This window comes from Drosophila bipectinata, chromosome 3L (genome assembly GCF_030179905.1).
Source record: "Drosophila bipectinata strain 14024-0381.07 chromosome 3L, DbipHiC1v2, whole genome shotgun sequence".
Taxonomy (NCBI): domain Eukaryota; kingdom Metazoa; phylum Arthropoda; class Insecta; order Diptera; family Drosophilidae; genus Drosophila; species Drosophila bipectinata.
Genome location: NC_091738.1, coordinates 12,459,349 through 12,476,974, shown reverse-complemented (window position 1 = coordinate 12,476,974; position 17,626 = coordinate 12,459,349). Strand labels below are relative to the sequence as shown.

General features: G+C 47.4%; 3 protein-coding genes across 7 annotated transcripts in view; 2 read left to right on the top strand and 1 right to left on the bottom strand.

Moving 5' to 3' along the window:
- siz (Brefeldin-resistant Arf-GEF family protein schizo) overlaps positions 1-9,992 on the top strand; it is a 40,167-nt gene extending 30,175 nt beyond the window's left edge. For 2 of the 5 annotated variants that reach the window (XM_043214227.2, XM_070280591.1), the window contains exons 2-7: positions 38-632; positions 3,937-4,464; positions 5,498-5,958; positions 6,499-7,802; positions 7,867-8,704; positions 8,767-9,992. In XM_043214227.2, the coding sequence (XP_043070162.1) occupies positions 331-632; positions 3,937-4,464; positions 5,498-5,958; positions 6,499-7,802; positions 7,867-8,704; positions 8,767-9,206 (3,873 nt within the window). In that variant the 5' untranslated portion in view covers positions 38-330 and the 3' untranslated portion in view covers positions 9,207-9,992. Of the gene's footprint in view, positions 1-37; positions 633-3,520; positions 3,750-3,936; positions 4,465-5,497; positions 5,959-6,498; positions 7,803-7,866; positions 8,705-8,766 lie in introns of those variants that run through there. The other 3 variants (XM_017240458.3, XM_017240460.3, XM_017240461.3) reach the window with 2 other exon arrangements.
- On the top strand, positions 1,174-1,542 carry LOC108124687 (uncharacterized). The gene has a single exon (XM_017240462.3). The coding sequence runs from the start codon at positions 1,221-1,223 to the stop codon at positions 1,479-1,481; it is 261 nt and encodes an 86-aa protein (XP_017095951.1). The 5' UTR covers positions 1,174-1,220; the 3' UTR covers positions 1,482-1,542.
- A 1,405-nt stretch (positions 9,993-11,397) lies between the features above and the next one.
- Positions 11,398-17,626, bottom strand: part of ko (Stork-head domain-containing protein knockout) — a 55,314-nt gene continuing 49,085 nt past the window's right edge. The window contains exons 4-8 of the mRNA XM_017240585.3: positions 14,888-15,146; positions 14,579-14,826; positions 14,282-14,509; positions 14,070-14,221; positions 11,398-14,014 (exon numbers count right to left, since the gene is read on the bottom strand). Of these exons, the coding sequence (XP_017096074.2) occupies positions 12,068-14,014; positions 14,070-14,221; positions 14,282-14,509; positions 14,579-14,826; positions 14,888-15,146 (2,834 nt within the window). The 3' untranslated portion in view covers positions 11,398-12,067. The remainder of the gene's footprint in view (positions 14,015-14,069; positions 14,222-14,281; positions 14,510-14,578; positions 14,827-14,887; positions 15,147-17,626) is intronic.

Below are 17,626 nucleotides of genomic sequence, written 5' to 3'. Positions count from 1 at the left end.
AACTAATATCATAGTGAAAAATTCATTATTTTTATAGTCTTCGATGACAATTATGTAGTCGTGCGACGCGGAAAGTGAAATAAAACTAAACCAAAGATAAAATGGCAAAGAATGATGCAAAGGCGATCGTAAATAAATTTAAAAAATTCAATAAAAAATCAACCATCGAAACCATCGATTTTTTAATAAATCAACGAAAGTAACAACAACAAGAAAACAACAACAAAAAAAGGGAAATTCAATTAATAATTGCATGACACTGAAGGCGAAAGTAACCACCACCACCACCACCCGCCCTCTTCAATTGCATTCCAAGTCCATCAGTCCAGAATGTCGAGGTGCCACGATAACCACAAGTCCCGTCGCTGCCAACAGCTGCCTGTTCCGGCCCCCCTCTCCACCTCCTCCGCCCACTCCAGCAGCCACTCGGACCTGGGCGCCGCCGAATCCTTCCTGCAATATTGCAGCGATAACGAGAAGCGACCACCGCCCATTGTGGTGGTGGTCGGTGATGGGCGGAGTCGGGTGCGACGGGTGGTGCGCACTGCCACCAGGCACGTAACGGTGGTTAGTCTCTCCACCAGGCACAAGGAGACCCAGACCCACACCTCGCACCATGTGACGGCGGTCAGGTAAGCGTCGTGATCCAGATTTGGATTCGGATTTAGAAACAGCTGTGTGGGTGGCACTGAAAGAAATAAGGGTGTAGAACTTTATTAGATTATTGGGGAAGAATGGGAAGTTTCTTCCAAGTGCCGCTCTTATCGCCCACATTCTTTATTATATCACTTATCTTTATGGAACTCTACGGCATTGTTCTTATGACTGGTGAGGTTTTATGGGCTGGCTATTCTTAGACCAGTCTATCGGTATAAAATTTATAATATATTTAAGCTTACTGTATTACAGTTAGCAGAAATGTAGTCTTTTTTATTAAAAAACTCTTAAAAACATAAATATTCTTTTGGGGAATGCTATTTTGGTTTGAAACTTGGGTAAAATACATGTGGATTTCATGTGGATGTTAGGTTAAGGTGCTTTTATAGAAAAAATGTTGCATACTTTTGGGCCAACTATATAACAGATACATACCATCCACTTTCAAGAGTGTTATACATTCTAGAATTCTTGAATCAAAGTATCCTTTTCTTATCCTTCACTTGCTTCTTTTTTTTTTTTTTTGGGTTTTTCCAAATTTTTAAAATATTTCAACCGTCAGCATGCTTATAATGATGTTGCTGGAGAAGTCGGTCACTAAGCTCGAGGAGTTGGCCGGCCTGGACATGACCTACTTCCTCCTGGCCTATGCCTGTGTGGTCCTGATGATTCTGGGCGTCCCGTTGGCCATTTTCCTGCAAAACCAGGATGCGCCCGCCGACCGGCAGCTGTTCCTTCTGGAGGCTAACCGACCCATGAGGAGATCCAACCAGGGTGGAGACTGTCACCGACGGCAGGATGCCCGGAATGATTCAATTGCCTAAAATGGTCGTTCTGTTGATATTGATATTCATGTGGGAAATACATGGCATGCGATAGGCAGAAGCGGTCTGTTTGTACTTTTACTTTGGGTCGGGGTGGGTCTAGGCCCCCAACCCCAACTGTCTGGCCTGCTTGTGGCACACTCCATAAGCGTTAAGCCTTTTTAAAAAAAAAACTAATGTAAAATCAATAATAATTACGGGTCGAGTGCGCTTCGGGAAAGGCGGTCAGCGGTCACGTCAATAATCTGAGGCACTTGTTGCATACAAAATAGGAGGAAGTGGCAACTGCAACGAGGCCCTGGCAGCAGGGCAGTTCTGGCTCGCGAGCGACGACACTTATGTGTCAGCTGAGATACAAGATACAAGATACGAGATACGAGATATTCAGATGCGGTAGATACTTGCCTGAGGGATGGTCAGTAAGGCCAACAGACACTGAAAGAAAAAGTTTTATTTTTTAGGTCAACATTTCAACAAGAAGGTCGGTTTATTTTGAAAAGTATCTCTCAGTGCAAACTGTATCTGAAGCTAAACATGTGCAACGTGCAACGGCAAACAATTAGGGCGACGTGTGGCAGATGTTTTTCTTTTTCGGAGTTTGGACTCGAAAGCAGGACTCTGTTGAAGAAATCAAAAGGACCAGAGAGCAGAGAGTGGTGCGGAGTAGTGGCTACAATAACAAGCCAGTTTGCTGAGCAAAACTACCTGCTGTTGTTGTCCTTTAAAGCAACCTAAACCCAACAAAAAAAAAAAAAAAAACAAAAAACCCACACAAAGACACGCCAGGTGCAGGCTGGAAAAAGGATGCCCCTTTCAATTTGATGTTTTCGTTATCCTTCGGATAGCAATCCTGCTGATCCTGTTTTTCAACCGACTCCTCCTGGCTAGGTGCAAATATGCAGCTGCCTTCGAAATTTTAATTTCTGTTATTTTCTGACAGAGAAGGTCCAGCTGTGGTGCTTTATTATTTTGGAAAGATTTCTCGTTTTTGGATTTTTGGTAGCTATTGGAATGGCATTCGTAGATAATGAATTAAGACCGAATCGAATTATGATTTTAAGGTGATCTTTTTTTAGGTTTAAGGTTCTAGATGAGCTGAAATCAATTATTCTACTAAGGTGAGTAGATTAGGAAGAGAAGGAAGAGCCTAGGGATAGTGATTTTTGAATAGATCTAAGGAGGATGAGGGCTACAGATGAGTTTAAAGAGTTTAAGGTACAGAGGTGGAAAGACTATATTATAATACCATATCTTAAATATAGTTTAATACATATTTCTTTGATTTTCTATTGAAACTTCTTTAAGCTATCTATAGGTATATTAGGTTTGACCTTTGCCTTATAAAACTTTATCATTTTTTATACCTTATTTTTAAAAAAACACCGACTTTGAAAGATTCTGTAGAAAAGTTTCAATGAAAAATCTCAGAAATATCTCTCAAAATACCTCTCTTTCTTCTGAGTCTCATCTGTTGCTTAACCCCCAACCCCCCATAGAATCTCTCTCTCTTTCCTCTATTTATCCCTGCAAAAATCTCCTTTATGATCACCTCAATTGTTGCATCCTGTCTTAGAGACTGGAAAGATCTCAACAGATCCTGAACTGATCCTGCACCTATCTATAAGTTTGTCATCGTTGGCTAATAATTTCCTTTACTTTCCATCCAGCATATGGCTTTGGTAGTGCCATCCCCCTCTCTATGTCTGTCTGTCTCTGTCGGCTAATGGATCCTTTTACACTTGGGATTTCTATATTTTTTTCCTGTTCCTTTGTTGAAGAGCCCCTCAATTGTTCTTTTTTTTTTTGGGTAACCCGACGAGTTCTAAACAAAAACAGATGCATTTTCGTGTGGGCTTCGTTTGAAGGCCTGAGTAGTAGGTGTTCCCTACTCCCTCGCACGCACACGCACTTAATGAGGCATGCGAAACACGTTTTGATGCGTGAAAGGGACAGAATGACAGAGGGACGCCGACGCGCTTGCGCAGTGCCTACGCTGCTCTCACCTTGCCGGGCACTCGCAGAGGGCTCGGTTTAGTTGAAACGCGAACGCGAACGGGATCGGGTCTTCCATAGTGCTTCCTCCCCGCAAGACCGACATATCATTCAGAAGTGGATTAATTAAAACGATCTAGCGGATATCTACCTATATATCTACCAGTGTGCCTTATGTGTGATCATCTCCCAGACTCAGACCAGACTCTGCCCAGTTTATAGATCTTGAGCAGCCATCATGATCATTTGCATATCGGGTTTTATAATTGGCGAAAGGTAGGAGAACCCCGCGCCCAGCCTGACCCAGAAAACGAAAGTTCTCTTATCGGGTTTTTCGATAAAAAATAGCTTTAAGGTTGGGTTTTTGAAAGACAACACACACCTCTGGATGTCAATGGAAGATTTATACTCCAAATAATATTCCAAAAAACTAATCAATATCTTGTATTTCTTCTACTTTCAGCTTTCCCCAGAAGAGCCTGGAACGCAGTGGCTCCACCCAGTACGATTTGGCTGGCGCACCACCCCAGGGATCCGTCAGTACCTCCACCGACGGCAGCAGTGTCGGCGGCTATGTCTACCTGCAGAACCACTATGCTCCCGGGGCCCACAGCGCCTCCGCCGCCATCAACTATCCTGCGCAACAGCATCCCCAGATGGTCTACCAGATCCAGCAGTATCCCACGTGCCATCAGCAGCAGCAACAGCAACAGCAGCATCACCACCAGCACCTCCACCAGGCCGCCACCGGTCACTATGTCCAGGTGGCGGGTCAGTACCACCACCATCACATGCTCCACGGGCATGGCCATCATCATGGCCATGGTGGGGCGGTGGTCATAGCGGGCAGTGGAGTTGGCACTGGTCTGGGGGCCGGAGCCACCAGTGTGATGATGCAGCACCAGCAACAGCAGCAGCAGCAGGGCATGCACAAGAAGAACTCCATCCGGAATGGAGGGGATGTCCTCAAGCGGACAAGGGCGCAGTCGGCGTAAGTATCAAGCCTGAGGGGTGGGAGCTTGGGGGATTTATTTCTCAGCTTGGGGGGAGTTTTCCGGGAAATCGGCCTTATCTTTGGGTAACTTTATTAGGGGAGCCATGGGTAGGGACCTCCAAAATCAACACTAACGAACAGCAGATGGTTTTTCGAATTAGAATTGGAGAGATTATTAAATTAATTGGAAGAAAGTCTACCATAAATATAGTACTTATTTTTAAACCTCCACTCTGATAAGGTCACAGATCAGAGATGGAAACTTATCAGTTCTTAGCGATATGTCAGAGACCAGTCATGGAGTGAAAAGTTAATCACTTTATCAGTTGAAGAATTCTTCAAGAATTTATACCACGATTCTTGATAAGTATTTGTTTTTTGTTTAAGAAACTAAACTATAAACTTAGTCTAGCAACTGTAGACGATTCTTAGGGTCATTAAGAGCCTTATAAAGTATCTTACAGTAGCCCCTTATCGCTGATCTAATTAAGTTATCTATGGAAGCAAAAAGTGTGCCTTAATGACTCTGGACTTTGTTCGCCATTAGCCTCCATTTTGGCCAAATCATCGTGGTGAAAAAGGTATCCAGTTGGTATCTTTCAGATAAGATACTCTCTTTCGTCACAAGATAGCAGATAGAAGACTGCAGTACATCATCTGATTTTTGCAAACAAAAGACAGCAGTGGGGAGAATTGGGGGGATCTCCCAAAAATACCATTTTAATTGCCAATTTAATCGGGTAATTGTGACTAGGAATCTATAGCTTATTAGTCAGCCTGTGCCAATGGGCCATATTATTATAGCCGCCCCTCCAAGAGCGCAGAGTCTAATCAGGTCGACGACGCCAAAGATACTCGTTGTATTCAAAAGATACTCGTGGCGGTATCTTATCGGGGTCTATAGCGGCGGCGGGCGTCTCCTCACATTCACAGTTATTTGCAAATTTCGAAGCAAGCTAGGCGGCGGCATATTCGAGAACCGGATACTCGATCGGATACTTATCAGATACTTTTCTTCCATCTTCTGCAGCTACGAACTCTCGCAAGATCTGCTCGAGAAGCAGATCGAGCTGCTGGAGCGCAAGTACGGCGGTCTGCGAGCCCGCAACGCAGCGGTGACCATTCAGCGCGCCTTCCGCCACTACATGATGGTGAAGAAGTTCGCCTCCATCACGGCCATGGCCAAGGCCGAGAAGCGTCTATCCCGGCGCATGGTCGTTACGGCCAGCAACATGACCCTGGCCGAGGCGGATGCCACCAATACCTCCACCTCCTCAGCCTATGGCAGTGTTACAGAATCTCAACTGGAGCAACAGCAGCAACAGCAACAACAACACCAGCAACAACAACAACAACAGCCACGTGTCACGATCATGGCGGGTCCACCGGGAGCAGCTTCTCCGGGCTTATCGCGGACACCGCCCACGCGTTCACTTTCCATGCGGGAGCGACGTCAGCTGGACTGCAGTCCCATACCGCGTAGTCAGTCAGGTGAGTGTCTGGAGAGATAACTTGGATAGCTTGGATAGCTTGGATGGTAACTATCTTTGAGGAAGAAATACTATCTTTGAGTTTGCATATATTCTTTGGAAAGTGGCTTCCTTTTTTTATTATTTCTGGTGAGCAGTACCCCCCTTAACTTTTTAGCATTTCCATGAAGTGGTTTTTATTGGTTTACCTTATCGGGGGTTTATGGTGACCTTTTCAGACTTTCCTGAGGGTAGCGAACTGTAAGCCTTGACCGTTAAAAGGTAAACATTTCTTTCAAGTTTAAGTAAATACTTGAATAAATTAAGATTTTTTAAAAGGAAAGTAAATTATTTGCGTCTTAACTTTGTAGGGAATTTTATCTTTATGGGTGGAATTATAAAACATCGATTAACTTTTAGGACTTGAATGAGTTTCTCTAATGGAATGCAGGTCAGGTTCCAAAAGCATTCATGATGAAATCTTCAAGAATAGTGCCTCCTAATCCAAGTGACTAAACTACTTAGTAACCCCTACTAACTAAATCGAAATTCTATCAAACAGGAGCCTCCCCCGCCTCCATAGCCAGCACAACGGCCAGTTCTGGTGCCTTGGCCTCGCATCCTCACGTGAATCTGTTGCATGCCGCCGAGCCGCATTATTACAACGCCCAGGCCATGCCCACAGCGGCCGCCTACTACACCAGCTACCATGGCTCGCCACATGACCTGAGCTATGCCAGCTCGGCGGATACCTCTCTGAACGCCTCCTGGGTGAACTCCAGCAGCGCCAACACCACCGGCCACTCCCCGCACACGCCCTACTACTCGGCGGCCCAGATCTATATGCGACCCAAGGGCGGCAGCACCACGCCCACGCCCAGCTGCAGCGGCAGCACAGGGAGCGGCAGTGGGGGCAGTGGCAGCGGCAAGAAGGTGCCGCCGGAGGTGCCCAAGCGGACCAGCTCCATAACCGCCCAGCAGCAGAGCCAGCTGTTGTTGCTGCAGCGACAGACGCCACCGCCTCCGTCGCTGTTGCGAACCAACGGGCTCTGCAAGACGGCGGAGAACGGCAGCCTGACCTCCGTGCAGAGCTCCGGCTCGGACTCGAGTGTCACCTCCGCGGAGCGCAACATGAACAGTGACTTGGGCTCGGACCGCAGCAACTCCCCCCACACATGGAAGCGCGGCACAGCCCTGAACAGCTCCCAGCAGTTCTCCACCCACTCCGCGGACTCGGCTGGAGCAGCCCCCGGCCATGGAGTTGGCGGCGGAGCTGGTGGCTATGCCGCCCAGATGCAGGCCGCAGTGGCAGCTGCCACCGCAGTGGGTGGACTGCCCCCGGCCGACGACCATGCTATATCCTCGCACACGAGCGCCGCCCAATACGAGCAGCATGAGCAGCAGCAGCACGAGCAGCAGCAACTGCAGGCGGCGGCCGCGGCCGCTGGGGTGGCCCAGAACTACAAGATGTCGGAGACGATACGCAAGAGGCAGTACCGCGTCGGCTTGAATCTCTTCAACAAGAAGCCGGAGAAGGGCATCACCTATCTGATTCGGCGGGGTTTCCTCGAGAACACGCCCCAGGGAGTGGCCCGGTTCCTGATCACCCGTAAGGGTCTCTCCCGCCAGATGATCGGCGAGTATTTGGGCAACCTGCAGAACCAGTTCAACATGGCTGTGCTCAGCTGCTTCGCCATGGAGCTGGACCTGTCCGGCCGGCAGGTGGATGTGGCTCTGCGCAAGTTCCAGGCCTACTTCCGGATGCCGGGTGAGGCGCAGAAGATCGAACGTCTGATGGAGATCTTCTCGCAGCGCTACTGCGAGTGCAATGCCGATATCGTGGGGCGACTAAGATCATCCGATACGGTGAGTCATCAGGATATACTTAGACTTTAGTAGACCCACTAACCTGTTACCCTCTTATCCGTAGATCTTTGTCCTGGCTTTTGCCATCATCATGCTGAACACGGATCTGCATACGCCCAATCTGAAACCGGAGCGTCGGATGCGCGTCGAGGACTTCATCAAGAACCTGCGCGGCATCGACGACTGCCACGACATCGACAAGGACATGCTGACCGGCATCTACGAGCGCGTCAAGTCGGACGAGTTCAAGCCCGGCAGCGACCACGTCACTCAGGTGATGAAGGTCCAGGCCACCATTGTCGGCAAGAAACCGAATCTGGCCCTGCCCCATCGCCGGTTGGTCTGCTACTGCCGCCTCTACGAAATCCCCGATGTGAACAAGAAGGAGCGACCGGGTGTGCACCAGCGGGAGGTGTTCCTCTTCAACGATCTGCTCGTCATCACGAAGATCTTCAGCAAAAAGAAGACCTCAGTCACGTACACATTCCGCAACAGCTTCCCGCTGTGCGGCACTGTGGTGACGCTGCTGGACATGCCCAACTATCCGTTCTGCATCCAGCTGTCGCAGAAGGTGGACGGCAAGATCCTGATCACGTTCAATGCCCGCAACGAGCACGACCGCTGCAAGTTTGCCGAGGACCTCAAGGAGTCGATCAGCGAAATGGACGAAATGGAGTCGCTGCGCATCGAGGCCGAGCTGGAGCGCCAGAAGTCGGCGCGCAACCGGGCCCCCGGCAATGCCGAGAACCGGGACAGCGGTGTGGCCGATGTGGAGGTGTGTCCATGTCCCTATCAGGCGGGATCCCAGGCAGCCGGGGAGCAGGCACCCAACTCGGCCGATTCCACGCAACAGCTGAAGCGCAGTGCGCTGAGCAACAGTCTCCTGGACATGCACGAGCAGTGTAAGTTTGCTACTCTAAGAGATTCTCTAGAGGATTACTAACCTTTTGTCTTCTACCCTTAGTTGGCAACGAGAAACCTCAGAGGAGGGGAAGCGTGGGCTCTTTGGACAGCGGCATGAGCATCTCGTTCCAGTCCACCACCACGTCGAGCGCCTCTCGGGATAATGCCGCCGCCATAGCTGCGGCAGCCAATGCAGCGGCAGCGGCCAAGATGCGCTTCAACATGCCACCCACGGCGGCAATAGCCACTCCGAATGTCTATGCAGCACCGGGAATGCAGGCCTACACCCACGCCAACTTTGTGCAACAATCTCAGGCTGCTTACATGCTGCAGCAGCAACAAATGTTGCAGCAACAGGCACAACTGCAAGCTCAGGCACAGGCTCAGGCACAAGCTCAGGCTCAGGCCCAGGCGCAGGCGCAGCCCCTCACAGGCAGGATACCGGGTCGGGAGAGGAAGGCCTCCCGCACGGACGAGAACGGACGGTCGACGGAGGTCTAAGTCAAAATCTGTTTAGAAATATCTGTTAAATCCGAATCGAAACGAACCGAACGCCATTTATCTTCAGAACCTAACACCTAACTGCTTGAGAGTATATAGTGAATTCTTGAATGTTCCTTCGTTCTCTACTTATATTATTGTAAATAAATTCAACGATTATCTGTTTCCACAAACACTATCTACAAAGCACTAAAATAAGTTTCTAAAACTAAACTGTATATACAACGGTAAACATATATATATATATATATACACTCGAAAAAAATAACTATTTGCTAAATATTATGCATAATACACATAATTGTATAATTCTAATCTTTCTCCAAAAAAAAAAAACACCAACTTTCAAACAACAACTTACTAAAAGTCCATACCCTTTTTCTAATCTAATCCTCTATCGATTGCGATCTATCTATGTAGATCTATTAGCATATATTATGTAACACACACACCCCCGTTAAATGCGCGCTATGTATATTATATATATTTTCTTTACCAAACCATCTATATAAGTACGTTTGTGTAACCAAAATAAAAAAAATTCGCGTAGTATATACCGCGTGTGTGTGCGTGTATATACCTTGAATATTAATTTAAAAGCAATTAGCTATAATTATTCATATTTATAGAGCCAAAACTACCCAAAACCTAAAATATTAAATACGAGTATAACGCAAAACCCGAACGCGGACGCAAAAGTATATAAAAGTTTCAAAACAAAAACAATATGTATATGAAAAAGCAAAAGACTTGAAAATTTCAATAAATGAAAAGAAATAATACCAATAGATTATTTTATTTGGATGAAGGGGGTGGCCTACATAGACTTATCAGTGGTGAAGGAGTTGAAGGACTAGAAAAAGGACTATTACTTTGCCTTGAAGTTGAAAATATGTCCAGCATGATCCCTATAGGCTCTAAAGTATTGGGAGATCTATTCTCAAAACCATATTCCAGCAAGAATATTTTTTGTAATGTTTGAAGCTATTCTTCACTCTATATAGAGTATTACTCCCGGATCTATCCTTGCTGTAGGTATGCATCGAGAGACGTGCTTTTGGGGGTAGTCTTCTTATAATTTTATGAAGAAATATTATCTAGAGTATTTCAAAACAAAATGCATTTTAAAGTAATTGTTGTTCCGGAAAGTTTTGTTTTTCTATAGATAAGACCATAGATAAAGGCTTGATAAGGCCAGAAGCTATACATTCCAGGTGAGTCTCTGACGTACTTCCGAATGAGTCAATAAAAGATATGTATATTTTTATACCCTTGCAGAGGGTATTATAATTTTGGTCAAAATTTTGGTGAGCAACGCAGTGAAGGAGACATCTCCGATCCTATTTTCTTAGTCAGGATCACCTCTCGAGTTGATTTAAAGTTGATTCCCCCTTCAGGAACAATGGACAAAAACTCTAAAAAATATTTTGTCTCAGGATTTGATTTTGATGCAGAATGGTGGAGAATCGATATAGAAATCGTTTAAGGTACTTCGCTTGGGAATCGGATGAGAATTGGGGAAGTTATAGGCATCCCTCTGGGCCATATAAGGAAAAACCCCATTTCCAAGGGGTCCCATCAGGAAAAATGGACAAATAATCTAAAAAATATTTTATCTCAGAATTTTGATGCAGAATGGTTGAGAATCGTTCTAAAAATCGTTTAGGGTACTCCGCTTGGAAATCGGATGAGAATTAGGGAAGATATAGCCATCACTGTGGGCTGTATAGGGAAAAACCCCATTTTCAAGGGTCCCATCAGGAAAAATGGACAAAAAATCAAAAAAATATTTTGTTTCAGGATTTTGATGCAGAATGGTGGAGAATCGATCTAGAAATCGTTTAAGGTACTCCGCTTGAGAATCGGATGAGAATTGGGAATGATATAGCCATCTCTCTGGGGCATATAAGGAAAAACCCCATTTTCAAGGGGTCCCATCAGGAAAAATGGACAAAAAATCTGAAAAATATTTTGTCTCAGGGTTTTGATGTAGAATTGTGGAGAATCGATCTAGAAATTGTTTAAGGTACTCCGCTTGAGAATCGGATGAGAATTGGGGAAGATATAGCCATCACTGTGGACCCTAAGGGGAAAAACCATTTTCAAGTGGTTTAATCTTTCTAATAAAGATTTTAACCGCAAAGGATATTTTAACTTCAACTTCTTTTATGTTTAAAATAAAGCCCAAAAATTTATCGTTTTTTTATCGTTTTATTAGTGATTGAACTTATTTTGTATTATTGCTGACTTTACTAATTAAGGCCTTGTACAAAAATTATTGTATTTCTGGTATTTATGTGCTAAACTCTATGCTCGTAGTACTGTATATCATTATGATCTGCTGCGAATCGCCTTCGTATAGATAGGATTGCATTTTGGGCGTATGTGTGTTGTGTTGTGTTAGTATAAACAATTATTTTGAATAATGTACACAAAAATAAGGATCTTTACATAAAATCAGATTGCTTAAACCAGACAGTCGCTTGGCGACTCAAAATACGAACTGGCATACCATATACTACACTATATAAGTAGTACATGAAATAGTAAGAATTAAAATTAAACTAAACGTATTTTGGCACTGTAAACAAAAGATGCTTTTTCGGATGGAAACCCTAAAAACAAATACATACAAATTGTTGCTATCGAATTCGGGGGAAATTAAATCGTAATAAATTACACAAGATTGCTTCTCAAATGCAAAGATATCTGGATGTCTCCTATCTAGACATGGTATAAGGAAAGATTTCATTCCATTCCTCGTTTTTGATTTCGTTTTTTTGATTAAACTAACAGGCTCTCTCCGGGATCCACAGTCCGGGTCTCTGTCGGACGGAGATGAGGCCTTTAGAGTCTAAAGTCTAAACCATTCCAAAGTCGGTGCACACGGAGGCTGTGGGTGCTGCTGTCGCCGGCTGGTTGTTCTGCTGCTTCTCCTGGGCGCTGTTCGCCACCGCTGCCGCTGCCGCCGCCGCTGCCATGTTCAGCTCCACCAGGGTATCGATGCTATTGAGGCTCACGCCCTGCAGGATCTTCCGGGCCGCCAGTGATGTAAAGTTGAAGGACAAGTCCGTCAGACTGGGAAAGTTGTAGAGCTCCTCGTTGCCACCGGAAAGGACATTGCCCATGCCCTGCTCCAGGGACTCCTTGGTGAGGCTCAGCCTCCGGTCGATGGCCTCCTTGTCGATGGACTTGTCGTTGGCCAGGTCCTTGAGGGCCAGATTGGGTTCACTGCCCAGGGGGTTGCTAGATTTGTGCAGCAGATGCGCCAATGCCAGCTCGTCCCCGTTCATGGAGCACTTCTGCAGCTGGCAGACCGACTCGTAGCAGAGGTTCTTCAGGTCGGAGCTGCTGTTCATCAGCTTCTCGGTCAGATCCTTGGAGTTCTTCTCGTAGAAGTGCAGGTTGCCCACCGAGCCGGCGATCTCAAAGTCCTGCTTGGCCAGAGCCGCCAGCTTCAGGGGCTGCTCGGCGCTGGGGGAGTTGGGCTGCGACTCGTTCTTCAGGACATTGTTCTTGTAGGCAATGCCATTGGCCAGCTGGAGGCACAGCTTCCGGCTGTTGTTCATCGTCGCATCGTTATTGGTGTTCTTGGCGTACTTGCCGCCATCGTAGCTGGGAGTCTCGGGGGCCGTTTCCACAGGGCAGGTGTTCTCCGGCGAGCACTCCGAGATGAAGGAGATGGAGTCGCAGGTCTCCGAGTTGGCCTCCGTTTCGCTCAACGGCTGCTCCGACACGGTCTCTGGCTTTACTGGCGTGGACGTGGCGGCCGGAGCTGCTGATGCCGCTGGGGAGGAGGTTTGCTTCGAGAGCGTCTTCTTGATGATCTCGCCCTTCTCATTGGTCATGGTCTCGTTGTTGATGATGAAGACGTTGGAGTTCTCCAGCATCTTGCCATTCTCCAGGGTGATCACACTGCGCACTGGGGAGTTCTGCACGAAAATCTTGGTGCTGGGGATGCTCTGGTTGCCGTTCGAGGTGGTCACCTGCAGGGTGATCGAGTTGTTGCTATTGGAGGTGGACACTCCGCCTTGGTTGCTGTGGCCCGGGGAGTAGCTCATCTCCTCCAGGATGCGACTGGGCGTGCTGGCTCTTTGCCGTTGGGCCTGAGCTTGGGCCTCCGCCACTCGTGCCCGCATGGCCTGGTGGCGCGGCGTCCCGCGGGGGGAACCGTTCAGCAAGAGTATGGAGCGGGAACTCCCACCATTGCTGCTGGGCGGCGCCACCACCGCCGTGTTCGTGGAGCACTGCGAGTCCAGACTAGAGTGGCCACTCGTCTTCTGGCTGAAGGACACCTTGCCGCTGTCGATGCTCGAGGGCCCGCTGGCGAGCATCGAGGTCTTGCAGGACTCCAGGCTGGAGGGCCCGCTGCTCTGCAGGCTCCTGTAGGTGGCCTTGTTGTCCAGGCAGCTGTTGATGATCAGTCCGTCCGTCTGGCGCTTGGCGGCCGTCGCCTTCAGCGTGCCCGATCGCGACGGTGAGCTCTCGAAGATGTGCTTTCCGATCACCGATTTCTGTGCCGTCTTCGGGGGCGTTGGCGTCACCGAGCCATGGCCGTGTCCCAGGCGCGAGGAGTGGTTCGTCTTGGCCGTGGTGGCCGGTATCGACTGCGTGGAGCGAGGTAGCGAGCTGCTGCAGTAGACCGGCGAGCGGCGGCGAATGGGCGAGCAGTCCCGGGAGGAAATCAGGAAGGTGGACTCGCTGGACATGTGCCGGCGGTGGCGGCGGGGCAGCGTGGAAGAGCGCTGGCTCAGCTCCGAGCCATCGTAGAACGTCGAATTGGAGAGGGTGTGGGCCACGGGCAGGTCCTGTTTTGAATCAGAAAGTAATTCTTTGAATCATTATCCTTTTTGTGAGACTTACGTGTTCTGCCGTCTGGGTGCCCACGCTGTGGAGGTGTACGGCTCTGGTGTTAAACCACTCGGCCGGCGGGAACTGGGCAGAGTAGGTCTCTATCTGTCGCTGCTTGGCTCGACCGCTGCGTCGGAACAGGCGTGAGAGCAAAGATCCTTTTTCTAAAAAAAAAATGCAGCCTTTAGGGTCTACTAGGAAAAGGCCTAATCTTGAAAGCTTACTGGGGGATGACGAATCTGTGCTTTGGTATTCCGAACTGCTGCTGTCCGTGGTGTTGAGCGTCTGGGCATAGGTCTTGGACAGACTTCTGGTGGAGGCGCAGCGTTGCAGGCGCTTCGACGAGCCAAAGAGCCTCAAACTGTGCCGCCTCTCCAAGCTGCGGGGCGTCGGAAATGATGCACTACGTCGCTTGGCCGCCCTTGGATAGATGATCTTGTCATTGGGATTGCCTATAAATTACAAATCGGAAATCAGAAATGGTAAACCGAACGATGACATTGCAGATAGTGAAGACCCACCTCCGCAGATCACATCCGCCAGATTCGTTTGGATGCACTGATGGGTGAGGTCGCCGTCCCGCTCCGTTGATATCTCGCCGTACAGCGAGTGCAGTGCCTCCGCATTGGACATGAGCATGGTGCGTGCCTCCAGTGGCACCACATCGTTGCCTTGCTGGTGCTCCTCCTCCGTGAGTTGACCATAGCTGGCCAGGCTTCCGTTCAGCTGATGGTGATTGCTTCGTGGTCGGGATCGACTGCGTCGTCGTCTGGAAAAGAATAGCGCTTAAGTTTAATGATGAAACTATCCTAAAGGATTGGTGTACTCACTCTGGCGTAAAGATAAAGTATCCCTTTGAGGTCTGGTAGATCTTCTGCTCCTGCATCAGCTGGGCGAGGGTGTCGTAGATGACCTCCGTCGCCGGGGTGGTCATGTGCGGGAACCGGGTGCCCAGCTTGCCGCGCACATGCTCGATGGTGGCCGACTGACCCTCGGCGGTGAGGTCCATGATCACGTCGCACAGTGCCTCCGGCAGCGGGGTGAACTGCCCCTGAACCGTCGGCGTCACAATGCAATCGTCAATGTCTCCTGTAAACAGATCAAGGAGAGGCACAGGGGGTTAGATCGGGTGGTCGAAATGGTCTGGGCCCGCTTACATATATGGCTAATATGGCTTAATCACCGGCCCCGGTCCGGACCGGTGCCCCCCTTTTTGGTCAACTAAACTTGCTCGCATTTTTTCCAGCGAACTCGGAGACTGCCTGGCATTTTGGGTGGCCACCTGGGATGGGAGACTGCCTTGGCTCGATTGGCATTTTGGCCATGTTCGAGTGACGGGGTAATTAAACCACTCGAATTGAGTTTGGCTTTTTGTTTTGGAGTTTGTGGGTTGACCTCTCTGGCTCGAGGAGGCCATCCAGCAAACTGTTGCCTCAGAGTCGGGGATATAATGCCACAGAGTCTTTTTTTAAATCCTAATTAAGTTTATATGTATTTTCTTTACAATCAATTATTTTAAAATTATTTTATAATTATTCACTGCCATTTTATGAGGTGTTTTCCCCTTGTAGTTGCAACATCATCTCACCGTATATGGTGGCATTTGTTAACGCGGCGTATACTTAATTAAAATACGCTCCCATCAGCCATCAGCCATCAGGCCATCAGGCAGCAAAATCAAAACCAAGAGAAGCGATGCTGCCGCACACCTTGCTTGCTGCTTGCCTGCTTGCCGCATCGTGCCCGTAAATTAAACGCGCCTCCACAGACGCTTCCTACTTGCAACTTAACCTCTAAACAAAAAAAAAAAAGTGGCAGAAACACAAAAACAACAAGCCAACGACAAGCAACGCCCCCGAAGCAAGTGTCTAGTAGTGGCATGCCTCAAAATTGCAATAATAAACAGACGGGAGACAATGACAAAGGAGGAAGACAGTGGGGGTCGGTAGGAGGAGGAGGCACTGCAAAATCAGACCAAGTGTGTGACGACCTCCGTTTCGGCCGGGCCAAGAGATACAGGCACAGCGGCGGCAAGCCTCTCGGTCACAAACGTCCTTGCGGCAGTTGCATAATCATTTTTCAAGTTTTCACTTTCCGTTGCAGCTTGCGGCTTTGCATTTACACTTTAAGAAATGTGTCCTTTTTTTTTAAGGATTTATTTTAAGTATTTACCTTAAATCTTAAACTTTAGCTAGGTTTTTTGAGAATTAAACAATCTTGTAGATTTTCGTAGTTTATTTGTATTTTAACTAATTTTTAGGTATAAGGACAGAATATTTCCAGCACAATGGTCGAAAGAAACGCTGCCTCATAACGTACGTTTTATATTGTGGAAAGAACTGAGGTGTTAAGTATTCAACCCCCAGAGTTGAGATATATGTCCATCTTATTAGGTAAAGATTCTTCTAAAATAAAATTCTTTTTTTTTTTTTATAAAAAAGTGATTCAAAAATCTTAATAGATATCAAAGAACCCCCATAATTTCGTCCTGTGCAGCCTCTACCCGGCAGCAATTTTCGCCAACGCCGGCAGCCAAAAAGACACCAAAAAAACAAATGCCATGTGGGATGCTCCACCGTCAAGGACAATTAGCGGCCATAGACAACGCAGCTTGCAACTTGCAGCTTGTTGTTTTGAAAATTTAAAATTTTTGCAGCTTGAAGCTCACAGTTTGCTGTTTGCAGCATGAAGCATGCATCTTGTAGATTGTGGATTGTGTGGCAGAGTGGGCTTTTGGAAAAAACAGTCGCCAGAAATCCGCCTTTTCCTCTCTCTCGCACTTTCACATCGCAAATTTGTTGAGCGATTAATCTTTGGGCTTCATTTGTGTGGCGTCACTTGGAGCTGCACTCAATCTCCATCGTGCCACCACTTACTGCCACACACACCCTTTCCAGCATCAGTTGGCTTTTGTTGCCGCTGGTGGGGCGATTTATTTGCCTTGGCTTATCATCTGGCACACTCGCCTCTTTATTATATATTTTCCATTTGATTTCGCCACTCCGGCATTTGCCATTCCAGCCATTCGGGGCTGTTTGGCAGCAACGCCCTGCTCATAAATTTCTCAGTGCAGTAGCCAAATTGGGGCTAGATAAACAAATATGAAAGATGGTCGGCAAACACAAATATATATATATGGTTATATGGCAACTGCACTCTGCCACTCTGCCCTGGTGTGGCAAGCAGATGGCGCGAGTCATTCAAAATCGAAATGTGGCCATTTGGCACTGAACTCAGTTGCCAATTCAGACTCCGAAGGCTGTATGGAAGGTCAGGGCTTTATCGTATGAGTTTACATAAAAATCATATGTACTTTGGAATCAGAGTAAACAAATGTAAATATTTGCGGAAGATTTAATTGAAAAATAAATGGAGATTTTATGTGTTTTTTATTGGCATTTAATGTCAATATTTAAGGTTCTTTAATCCAATTTATCTCAGTTATGTTTGATGAGGAATATTGCTTTAAGAGAGGTCTGACAGTCAGTCAATAAAAGTTCAACGAATTATTGTTGATATATGTACATATTCTTTGTGAATAAATGGATCATTTTAGTTACGTACTGCCA